This window comes from Parasteatoda tepidariorum, chromosome 3 (genome assembly GCF_982258835.1).
Source record: "Parasteatoda tepidariorum strain Cologne lab strain chromosome 3, Ptep-v5.0, whole genome shotgun sequence".
NCBI lineage: Eukaryota > Metazoa > Arthropoda > Arachnida > Araneae > Theridiidae > Parasteatoda > Parasteatoda tepidariorum.
In genome coordinates, this window is record NC_141757.1 from 26,846,266 (window position 1) to 26,859,424 (window position 13,159).

The window sequence follows — 13,159 nt, forward strand, 5'->3', positions numbered from 1 at the left end:
AATTGAATTACAATTTAAAGCAGAAATTATTTTTTATTTTACTAGAAATTAAACACTATATCGTTTGATTATCATGTTTTTACAAATATGTTTAATTTTTATTGCATGTATTGGGGTTCTAAGTTAATTTTAATTTATTCATTCAAAATATAAATAAAACAGCATAAATTTTGCCACCACTTTAAATATAATAATAATTACTACTAAATATTCGTAAAAGTTATCTGCATATTAACCAATAAACTATAAATTAATCCTCAACTCAAAAATATACCATCACTCGATAACAATTAGATCTTCACCTCGTACGCCAAAAGTCTCAGTCGCCTAAGGGGCAGATGACCACTGCTCTTCAAATTACCCCATGTCAAGTTTGTTATTTAAATGCTGTGTCAGTTATAAAACCAGTAGCTAATACAGTGTTAGTTATAAAATTCATCCTCATTGCTAACGGTGGTTCATCTATAAAATCTGATTTTAGAAATTCTATCAGGAAATGATCAAAGTAATTCTAAAAATTCGATTAAGAGGAAATCAACGCAATTCTAATTCAACAGTCAAATCTAAGAATATTTTAAGTATTTAATAAGAGAAAAGAAAGAGATTACATTGCAATTTTTAGCTCAACAGCTACATGAAATTCTAAACATCGAATGAATATTAATATTCAGTTCTTTTTTTGTTTTTGGCAGTGCGCATGCGCGTCGTTACTTGTACGTAAGAAGAAAATTGTTACTTGACGGGAACATCCCGCCCCCCGTTGGATGTTAGTCCAACATCATCCGGTAGTGGAAGTATGTTAGAGATGGCTCGGCGAAAAGTTCCTCTAGCTGTTTTGACGTCAACCACTCTGACAAGATTGTCTTCTCCAGGATAAGTTTTCACAATTCTAGCCAGATTCTACTGCATTGCTGTCTTACTAGGATCTTTAAGAAGGACTAGTTGATCAACTTTCAGATTTTCTTGTTGGCAAGTCCATTTCGAACGTGTTTGTAGTTGACTCAGGTATTCATGGCTCCATCTATTCCAAACGCTGTCTTTCAGACGTTGAATCAGGCTCCACCTAGAAGAAAGAGAAAAAGAATCTAGAGCAGTATGATGTTCAGGAAATGACATAATCGGAGCTCCAACTAGAAAGTGTCCTGGTGTCAACGGCTGCAGATCGTTAGGGTCTGATGACATGGGCGAAAGTGGGCGTGAGTTGAGAATACTTTCGATCTGCACTACGAGCGTAGTCAGTTCTTCAAAATTTAGTAAGTTAGATTTTGTGACTTTCAAGAGTATTCTCTTCATGGATTTAATATTAGCTTCCCACAGACCACCAAAGTTAGGAGACGCAGGCGGTGTGAAATGCCACTGAATTCCCTCTTCAGCACTAAAGTTCTTCACAGACTTTGACTGGCAAAGTTCAAGCATTGAGTTCAAAACATTTCTTGCACCTTTGAAGTTAGATGCATTATCACTCCAAATGATCGACGGTTTTGAACGTCTCGAAATGAATCTTCTCAAACAAGCTAAAAAAGCATCTGTTGTCAAGTCTGAGACAACCTCGAAATGAGTAGCCTTAGTACTGAAGCAAATAAATATAGCGATGTAAGATTTAATTACAACCTTAGATCTCTTCAAATTAGGTTTTGTTAATATGGGACCAGCAAAGTCTAAACCAACTTTATCAAAGGGTCGTGATGGTACGATCCGATCTTTGGGCAAGTTACCCATCTTTTGATTAATAGTTTGTGTCTTAGTCTTGAAACAAGTCAAGCATTTATGTATGAATCTTCGGACTCTATCTTGTCCAGAAGGTATCCAGTAAAATTGTCTAATCAAATAAAGTGTTGTCTGAACTCCCGAGTGTAATGATTTGTTATGAAAGTGTTCGATGATTAATTGTGTAAGGTGATGAGATTTCGGTAAAAGCATTTGATATTTTTGTGATTCTGTTAACTCGGAGAATTTCAAGCGACCACCAACTCTCATAAGTCCATTGTCGTCCATAAACACATTCAATGATATGATTTTGCTATTTTGAGGAATTGGTTGTTTGTTTTTTAGGCATTTAATCTCAGAGCTAAACTCTATAGATTGCACACATTTTACTAACACCTGTGTAGCATTTTGTAGCTCGAATGTACTTAAATTATCCCTTTTTCTATTTGTATCTTTACAGTTTTTAAGAAATCTTAAGCAATAAGCTGTAATTCTAACCAACCTAGTGAAAGAGGAGTATCGATTAAGGAAATTGTTGATGTTTTCGTTTCTCTCTGCGACGTTTGTGTTTAAAGTTAAAACTTTCCGAATTTCTAGTGTCTCTGGATTTGTAATAAGTTCTTTGTGTGTTTCTAAAGATTTTGGCCACGACGATTCATCTTCTTTCAGCCACAGTGGACCCTGCCACCAAAAGTCGCTGTTTTCTAATTCTGAAACTGAAAGTCCACGTGATATTAAATCAGCTGGATTATCCGTTCCAGGACAGTGAAACCATTCTGAAGGATTACTGTGTTTGTGAATTTCCTGAATTCTGTTCTTTATGAAAATTTTAAACCTATCTGGTGAACCTCTTATCCAAAAGTACGTAATAGACGAATCAGTCCAAACAATTCGCTCAACTGGAAATTCCAAACCTTCTATGATTTTTTCACTCAGTCTAGCAGATAAAAGTGCTCCCATAAGTTCTAATCTAGGTAAAGAGAGCATCTTTAACGGCGCAACTCGTCCTTTAGAGGCAACAAAACTAGTAATGATGTTTCCATCGTTTAGCTTTACTCTTAGATAGGCAACCGTTCCATAAGCTTTGATGGAAGCATCTGAAAATAGGTGTAACTGGATATTGTCCATATCTTTAGGTAATGCATGTGAGAAATAGTAACGCGGTAATCGAATGTTACTCAATTTCTTTAAATCATCACACCATTTATTAAATGCCTCAATGGTTTTATTTGGTACAACCTCATCCCAATCTAAGCCTAAACACCATATTTCTTGTATCAGGCATTTGATACGAATAGTAAATGGCCCAATGTATCCAATAGGATCAAATATGCGACCTGCAATTTGTAAAATATATCTTTTAGTCCCCTTATTTTTCTTAAGGAATAATTCAACATTTCGAGTATCAAAGTAAAAATAGTCTTCCTTGGGATTCCATGCAACTCCCAGGACCTTTGAAGGTATTAAAGTTTGATCAAAAGAATCAGTTATGTCATCTACTTCTAATTTATGTTCTTTCAACTTGTGAAACAGTTCTGGGGAATTTGTTTTCCATTTTCTCAAACACATGCTAGCATCTTTAAAAATTTCATGACTCTCTAAACAAGTAGTCAGAGCACTTTCTACCTCATCTTCGCCTATGAGGCAATCATCAACATACAACGATTTATTTAACAGTTGAACAGTAAGAGGAAATTTCTGTACATACCTCTTCAAGTGATGTTTTATGGTGGCATTAAGTAGAAAAGGAGAAGATGTCACACCAAACAGAACTCTTGTCATCCGGTAGGTCTCATCAGGACTGAAATCGTCTGGGCTTTTGTTCCAAAGAAATCTGGTGTAGTCTCGGTCTTCTTCATCAATTTCAATCTGCAGGAAAGCTTGCTTGATGTCAGCAGTCACAGCTACAGGATGAAGTCTAAATCTAATCAAAAGAAGAAAAAGATCAGGTAATAAATTAAGTCCAGTATACAAGCATTGGTTTAGTGAAATCTGTCCAGCAGAATGCGATGATGCATCAAAGACGACTCGTAATCTACTTGTACTCTTGTCATTTCTGACCACAGCTCTGTGAGGCAAGTAGAAGCAATTCTCTTCATTCAAAGTTTCGTTTTCCTTTGTAACAGGCTCTATAATGTGCTCTTTTTGATAATCTTCTAAAACTTTGTTGTATTCAAAAAAATAGACTGGATCGTTGATGAAAGATTTTTTCAAAGACTGAAATCTTCTACTGGCGACTACCTTATTATTATGTAACATACTCTTTAATTCAGGTTTCCAGGGCAACTTCACTTTGTAGCGATTATTTGCATATGAAATTCCTTCTTCAAAATTTTTCATTATCTCCTTTTCAACATTATCTTTAGTTTCTGAGTCCACATTAATCCCTAAGTTTTCCAGCTCCCAAAATTCTCTTAGTTGATCGGAGATGGATTTTTCTTCGACGATAATTTTGAAGCTACATAGATCTTTATGAATGCTTCCTTGTCCCTGAAGACACCAGCCAAAAATGGTTTCTGAAGCTACCAGTTTATCGTTCAATCTTCTAATTCTACCACTGACAACGTCAAAATAAAAATCAGCTCCAACTAAAATTTCTATCTTATTTTCTTTAGAGTCATAGGAATCAGCTAACTGTAAGCCTCTCAACTGCTTATATGCTTTTTGAATGTTGGTATCAGGTGCAGGTAAATTAGTAGCAGATATTTGATCGGTGACTAGAGCTTCAAGTTCAATATTTAACGAAGGTTGATCCCTATTAGCTAATCTTATTTTAACAACATCATAAATTTTCTCTTGAGCTCCATCAGCTCCGAAGGCATAAACAAATAAAGTTTCCGATCTTACAATGGGTAGTTTTAATCTTTTTGAAACTTCTTCTAAAACGAATGTTCGCATGGATCCATTATCTAATAATATTCTAACAGGTGAAGTTTCTTCATTTAATGATGATTTAATCATAGCGATACATGTTTGCAAATAAATTCCAATAGTGGATTTAATCAACGAATCAGTTTTACAAACTTCATGGCATTGCGAAATAGCAGTAACAATTTTAGTTTCGTTTTTATCCTCAGCTTTACCAAATTGATAGCAAATTGTTCTGTTGTGTTTATGATTACATATATCGCAAAATGTCCTTTTCTTACAGTCTCTAATTCTATGATTCTTTTGAAGGCACAAAAAGCAACGAGCTTGTTTTCTTAACAAATCCTTTTTTTCATCAATATTTACATTGTTGCAGTGCTCCGAACTATGAGTTTCTTTACAAAAGATACAATTACTTTCTGTGACAGGAGCTAAATATTCTACTGTTTTGTTTACATTTGAATTGAAAGGGCGATTTTGATTTCGAGGTGACTCACGCGAATTGCCAAATTGTTGTTTTGCGACAGTATTATGATTAATGAAGTTTTTCTTTCTATCTACCCTCGAGTTTTGGAATGAAACAGACTCCCTACATTCTATTTCAATTTTTAGAAAATTTATCAGTTCCATTACATCAAAATCACTTAGATTTGCTTTATCTAATTTTCTACGGTTAAAGCTTAAAGCTAATTCTTCAGGAATTAATTTAATCAAAATGGGGTACAATAAATGTCCATACATTCCGGAAGTTACTTTTAAAGAGTCCAAACTTCGAATTTGTACTTCACAAGTGTCATATAATTTTCTTAATCCTAAAACATTATTAGCATCTTTAACAGGATAGAGATTTAACAATTTGTTCATATGAGCATTTATAACTAATTCATCTCTACCGAATCTTTCTTTTAATAGTTTAACAGCTTTTCCATAATTTTCCTCAGAAAGCGAAAACCCATTAACAACATTAGCTGCAGCACCTCCTAAAAGTGATTTTAAATACGAGAATTTGTCTATTACAGATAATGTTTCATTTTTATCAATTGTACTTTGAAATTGATTCCAGAATTCTATCCAAACACACGGATCTCCATAATATTTTTCTATCGATAATTTAGGAAGTTTAACATTATTGTTTATTTTCCGATTCAAAACCTCTGTGGCTATAGTATTGTTGGAATGTTCTTGTGCCTGAATTAAATTTACCCTATCATAATTATTAGCAGTTGCATTACGAAGAAAGGATTTTATCTTAGAAGAAAGTTTCGAATTCCATAAAACAATTTTCTGACCATATTCCATTGCAGATTAAATTTCTGCATCAAAATCATTTTCATCTACAATTAGAGATTGTATAGTATTATCTAAATCATTTATTTGTTTTAATCTACTAGTCAAAAAATCTAAATGTTGTTCTAGTTCAGTATCAGTATTTATTTCATCAAATTCTTGTTCTAATTTGTTAATATATTTTGTTATGCTAGAACGCAAAACGCCTCTAATTTTTCTCTGTTTAGTTAATTCTTCCATATTTTAAAAATTCTTATCAACACTAATAATCTTATCAACACTAATAATCAAATTTATAATTTGTATGATGCTTCAATATTTAGTAAATATGTAAACAAATACTGCATCACACAATCAAAACAAAACAACTTTCAACAAAACAACTAACAACTATTTTAAATTTGAAGCATCAAATTATCTAAATCTTCATATAGATCAAATTATCAAATATTCCTACCTTTCTTTTCTTTACACTTCCTGATCAATCCGAAATCGAAACAATCTATAACAACAAGAATGTTGTTTCCCGGCCGATGCACCAAAAATGCTAACGGTGGTTTATCTATAAAATCTGATTTTAGAAATTCTATCAGGAAATGATCAAAGTAATTCTAAAAATTCGATTAAGAGGAAATCAACGCAATTCTAATTCAACAGTCAAATCTAAGAATATTTTAAGTATTTAATAAGAGAAAAGAAAGAGATTACATTGCAATTTTTAGCTCAACAGCTACATGAAATTCTAAACATCGAATGAATATTAATATTCAGTTCTTTTTTTGTTTTTGGCAGTGCGCATGCGCGTCGTTACTTGTACGTAAGAAGAAAATTGTTACTTGACGGGAACACTCATAACGAATATTTATTGATGCCAAAAAGAATTGTAGTTATAATGACTGACTGCTCAAATGTAGTATAATGACCATAAGTATAATATGTTAGTACAATAATTGTACTTATAATGACTATGATGACTGGGTGCTCAAAATATACACAGAAAATTAACATTATTTTATTGTAAAAATGCAACTGAGAGAATAATCCTCAATTAAAACATACGCACATATAGTTACCAATTCGCCAAACGCATCCCATTTACAACTAAGAATTAGAGCAATCATTTCGGTACCTCGATTTACCACTTAGGTGTAAGTCTTCTTGTCAAGCAATTAGGCCTTCCCCTATGAGGAACATGTCGATTGAGCTGGAATACCAAAACGAAAAAAAGTTCGAGAATTTACCAGAATAATCTTTACTTTAGTTTTGTTGTAGGGGCATCTTCCAGAAAAGAATAGTGCCCTTCTGATCTTTCATTCCTTTTCTCGCTAAAGCCTAAACCCTTTCCGATTACTGATGCCCGGGGAGGGTGCCGAAAAAGCGCCCCACCACCCCAAGGGTCTGTATTAATTGGTATCAAGTCATTAGTAGAGTTTGCTCGGAATGGGTTTCTGCATACGGGTAGTCATGTCATGAATCAACTGGCAAGTAATTGCTCACTAGGGTTATATCACGATCACGATATTTGGAAGAGCTGGAAACGAGGAACTTTGATTGTAGTATCAAGAGTGTAAATAGTTCTTACTGAGAAAAAAATATATTGAGAGTTTCTTATAATGATTCTTCGTTTTTTTTAATGAATGAATTTCGGTATTTATTGTTAGATATACAGGTATGTATTCTTATTGCAATGCCGGCTTATCAAGTAAAAGGACAGCTGACACGAACAGAATTGGCAACTTTATATATTTAAATGATACAAAAAGTGGTTTTATATATTATCGAAATTAATTGGTTTTTCAACTGATAGGGCACTCAAAAAGTCATTGATTGATCAAAAAGTACTTCATCATCATCATCAATATTTATCTGGGCGCCTGGGGCCATTAGCGGCCTTTTTCCCATTCGTCTTGAATTGTGATCTTTAGGGTGGTTCTTTCTGGTAATTGGAATGCAATTGAAGTAAAAGGAATTTAAATATTTTGAATTTTAGATAAAATTACGTCACTGCAAAAGTAAGCTGCCATCGGCCTGAGGTTTACGTCTTCTCTTAAGTTTTCAAAAGTAAAAATTTCGTTGAATCCTGCGGTGCCACAATTTATGTTTTTTTCAAAAAAACTGAAATTTAGCTTTGCAATATGATGATCTAAAGAATTTATATTGAGGTCGCGATGTATGTTTTTTATTTCTGATAAACCATCTTGCTTTTGTTATTTTCCTGAGGATTTTGTTCTGGCATGTTTTGAGTTTTTTAAGGAGTGATGTGGAGATGTTGCACCAAGCTGGAGATGTATAAGTCAGGATGGGACGGATCAAATGGGACGGTGAAAATTTTTTACTGAGGTACAGGATAGGATGTTCTTCATTTTCTATCATTTGCGAAAGCACAACCCCAATCCCAAGATTGGAAGCATCGCACTGAATGATGAAAGACTTTGTATAGTCCGGGCTATACAAAACTGGATTGTCACAAAGTCTCTCTTTAAGCTCCTCTAATGCCTGTTGGCAAGAACTATTCCAGTCAATATTTGATTTACGATTTCGGCCCTTGAGTAAATTTGTAAGTGGAGCTGCAATTACAGAAAAGTTTTGAATGTATTTTCTGTAATAGCCAGCTAATCCCAAAAAAGCTCTGACTTGAGACTTGGTAGTGGGTATTGGGAATTCTTTTATGGCTTGGACCTTCAGTTCACCAGGTGTTCTTAGGCCTTGTCCAACTAAATGACCAAGGTACTTTACATAAGCTTGGCCAAATTGGCATTTTGACGGTTTTATGTGCAACTTAGCAGCACTCAACTTGTGGAAAATGTCTTCAAGGTGTTTTAAATGTTCGTCCCAGTTTTGGGAGAATATGGCCACATCATCCAAATAAGGCACTGCATACTCTTCACACCCTTTTAATATACTTGCCATAAGCCGACTAAAATCATATGGTGCGTTTTTCAAACCAAAAGGTAAACGCAATGGCCTGAAAGTTCCGAAATTCGTCACGAATGCAGCATACCTTTGGGCATTTTTACTTAATGGAATTTGCCAGTAACCTCTGGTTAAGTCCAGGACTGAAATATATGTAGCAGCAGATACTTTCTCTATCAGCTCTTCAATATTAGGCAACGGGAAAAATTTTTTGCGGGTGACTTTATTTAATCGCCAATAATCATTGCAAGGTCTTGCTTCTTTGCCAGGGGTTTCCACTAATACCAAAGGAGATGTAAAATCTAACTCTCCTGGTTCAATAACTTTTAGCTTTAGCATCTTTTCTACTTCAGATTTCAAAATTTCAGATTAACGGGGTGAGAATCTATAGGGTTTGGCACAAATAGATTTGTCACACTCTAGTTCAATGTCATGTTCAGTCAACGTTGTACATCCAGGCTCATTTGAAAAAATGCTGGAATATTTTCTAATTAACAAAGTTCATCTATCTGATTTTCAGACAATCTAGTATTCGATTGAATATTTAGCCAAATTTCTAACAATTCATCGTCTTTAGATTCTAATTCGAGATGAGGAATTTCCTCGTCTTCTTTGGTAAAGTTTCTTTCAACACACAAGTTGACGTTTTCTTCTCTCTGAAAGTACGGCTTTAGCATATTTACATGATACACATGAGTTTTATCATTGTCTGGGTAACGAATGATATAATTGGTTTCCGAGAGTTGTTTAATAACCACTCCTGGTCCAATCCAATTAACAGACAGTTTATTTGGTTTGGATGGAGCAATGATTAGAACTATATCACCTTCCTTAAACTCTCGCTTTTCCGCATTAATGTCGTACCACAGTTTTTGTTTTTCTTTAACTGCCTGCATATTCTGTATAGCAAGTTCTTGGCAACATTTCATTCTATTCAGTAGATCAAAAACATACGAGATCACATTGTTTTCTTCGTCACCTTGTTCTGTTAAGTTTTCATAGAGCAACATCATTGGAGTTCTCAAATTTCGGCCATGTACTAGTTCCGCTGGACTAAATCCAGTACTATCATGAATAACTGTCCTCAACGCAAATAGAGCATGAGGTAAGACTTTCTCCCAATCTGTTCCAGATTCTAAACAAAGCACTCTAAGAATTCGTTTCAAAGTTCTATGCATCCTTTCAACTGGATTGCCTTGAGGATGTCTTACCGAACTTCTTACAACTCGAACTCCGAATTTGTCCAAACACTCAGTTGTAAGAACACTCATGAATGATGTTCCCTGATCAGTTTGTAATTCCTTAGGAAAACCAAGACGACTGAAAATTTGTAGTAACGCATCTACAATTGTTGTAGAACACAAATTTGGAGTAGGTATTGCATCAGGATACTTAGATGACATGCATATTACCGTTATGATATATCTGTTCCCCGAAGTACTGATTGGCAAAGGTCCACAAGCGTCAACGTTCAACTTGGTGAATATTTCTGAAATTACAGGGACAATTTTCAACGGCGCTTTTTTCTTATCTCGAGGTTTTTCAACTCGTTGGCAATGGTCACAAGTTTTAACAAACTTTTCTACATCACTAAAACAGTTCGGCCAATAAAAAGTCTTAAATAAAGCATCTTTAGTTTTATTTGAACCTAAATGTGCAACTGTACCTTCATGACAAAACGTTTTTAGTTGTTCACGAAACTTTTCAGGAACGACTAATAGTTTTCTTTCCATTCCGTTTTTGTCTCTTTTCTTATAAAACAGCATGTTTCTCTCTAATACGTATTTGTTTGGTTTGGAAATCGTCTTTTTCGCTTCATCAATGAGAGGTTTCAATTCTTTACTATTATATTGTTCTTTGATAAACGCTTTTGGAGAAGTTTTTATGAGATCTTGCAATGACAGTTCCTTAACTACTGGTAGGACTTCTTCAATTTTCTCGTTATCTTCAGATGTGTTCTCATTCAGCTCTTTGTTAAGTTTATCGTCACACTGGATTTGGCTATGATTTTCAACATTTAAAAGTTTTTTCTGAGCTCTAGTTTGTATGGCATTTAACATATGTACTTGTAAATCTTCTTTAACTTTGCACTCTTCAAACAGCATAGCAGTTTTGTTTCCAAGCAGATATCTACCTTGATCTAAGGAATCTCTTAAGACTGCAGCTTTAGTGATTATGTGTCACATCTCACACTCCAACTCAACTTCTACAAGAGGCAAACATGTCAAAGTTTCTTCCAAAGGTGTTCTTAACCAAACCTTTTCATTTGTATACATATGTGGTTTCACATACTTGTTGCAAATTAGATCTAGAGTTGCACCAGTATCTCTCAAAATTTTCATCTCAACTCCATTTACTTTATCTACACTAATGTAACGTGACATCAGTTCATCAATACTTTTGTCAGCTACAACATGCGAAATAGATTCTTGAGTTTTCTTTAACTTATCACATTGAGGTCTAAGATGATTGCTAGAGCCACATTCATAGCAACGAAGGGGTTTTCCCTTTTCAAATTCTCTATCTCTTAGTTTTTCTTGAGATATTTCCGATTTTGTCAACAATTTCGGCTTGAATTCTTTTTTATTCTCGTTAAACTTAGAGTTCCAATTTTGGTTTCTAATATTAGAAAAATTCCTTTTGGGAAAATCTTTCTTTTTAAAACTCTCTCTAATACTTTCAAAGTTGTCCAACTTTTCAGCTAATTCAAATGGAGTGATAAATTTCAGCCAATCTTCTAAGTAATGTTCTCTTATCTCCACAGGTACTCGAAACTTCAATTGCTCCGTTATTATCAGATCTTTAAGCTGCTGCAGGTTCTCAATTTTCAATTCAGTAATCCACTGGGTAAAATAACTAGACAGTTCTTGTGAATAATTTCTCCAAGATTTGTCCTGGGATTTTTGATGTCTATAAAAACATTGCTTCAATTTTTCACTATTCAGTTTATAACTTTTCAAGATAAGATCTTTTACAAAGTCATAGTTAATAGCATCGTCAGGTTTTTCTCTTGCCAGCCTGTTAGATAATTCCCCAGGTAAAACCGCTAACATATAAGCAACCCAATCCTTCTTTGGTACCTGAGCCATCTCTGCTCTTCTCTCAAAATTTATAAGGTAGAGTCCCATTTCATCATGCTTTTCATCAAATTTGGGCGTAATCTGAGTAAGAGGAATTCGATGAGAATATTCAACTTTATTTTCTGAATCACTATTTTGAACAGGATCCTTATTCACCAGTTCTAATTTTTTTACTTCCAGTTCATGTAATTGGGCTTCACGCGCCAATCTATCTTCTCTCTCTTCTTGTCTAATTCTTTCTTGTCTATCTATCTCATCTTGTTGAGTTTTCTCTTCTTGTTTTCTGTCCTCAATAATTCTATCTAGAATAATCTTTACTTCATCTTCCTTATAAGCCGGGCTGTTCAAAATTAAATTCTTAATTTCCACTACTTTACTAGAAGAGTCAGCATCCACGCCAATTTCTTCACACACTTCTAATAAGTCAATTTTTTTAGCTTTTGCTAAGTAAGCCATGACTTAAGGATTAACAAAATCCGAATGCTTTCAATTTATTTTCTTTTTCTTTCTTTATATTTCAAATTTAAGATTAAAGAAAATTGTGTTATTTATTATTTAAAAAATAACAGTAAGAAAACTAAAACACCATTCACAACCGAAAAAAAAAACTTTAAAGCACATTACGAATAACAATTCTAAGATCTATTATTTGGAAAATATAACATCTATTATGCAATAGTAACCAACTAAACGCTTTTACGCTAATTTTTAATATACCATAAACAATGCAAAATAGTTTCAAAAACACTTTTTACATATTCAACAAATTGCATAAAATTTCACCCTACTTTCGAATTAAAATCGAAACGAATCAGTGAATAAACTCTATAATTACATATATAAAGCTTCAATCAATAATAAATTCTCATGTTCACTTAAAAGCTTCAAATATAACCTCATATATATATTTTTTTTTACAAAAAATACAATCTATTTAAAATTTATTTCACTATAAATTGAACTTGGTTTTCAATACTACCAAATAAACAAATGCAATAAACTTTGTGCATAAGTCAACAAAAAATTATATTCCTGTATCATAGAATACTCAAGGATAATTATAGAAATATTAAATACAACATTTAATTATTCTTTTCTTTAACTTACTAAGCAATAATCCTTGCTAAAACCACAATGAACAAAAACAAAATTAAATGTTCTTTTCAATAAGTAATAAATCTTTCTTCTTCTTCTTCTTTTTTTTTTTTTTTAAACCGAGATCCCTACTCAAATCTCATAAATTATTCCTGAACTGAAACAACTCATCATGCTGATCTGGAATAAAAATATTACACATACATCTA

At 33.5% G+C, this 13,159-nt stretch overlaps 1 protein-coding gene across 1 annotated transcript; it reads right to left on the reverse strand.

Annotated features, from left to right (window-relative positions):
- Positions 1 to 440: 440 nt before the first annotated feature.
- LOC122273280 (uncharacterized) lies at positions 441 to 5,874 on the reverse strand. The gene has a single exon (XM_043057361.2). It carries the CDS (start codon positions 5,872 to 5,874, stop codon positions 901 to 903), a length of 4,974 nt encoding a protein of 1,657 aa, XP_042913295.2. The 3' UTR covers positions 441 to 900.
- Positions 5,875 to 13,159: the final 7,285 nt, after the last annotated feature.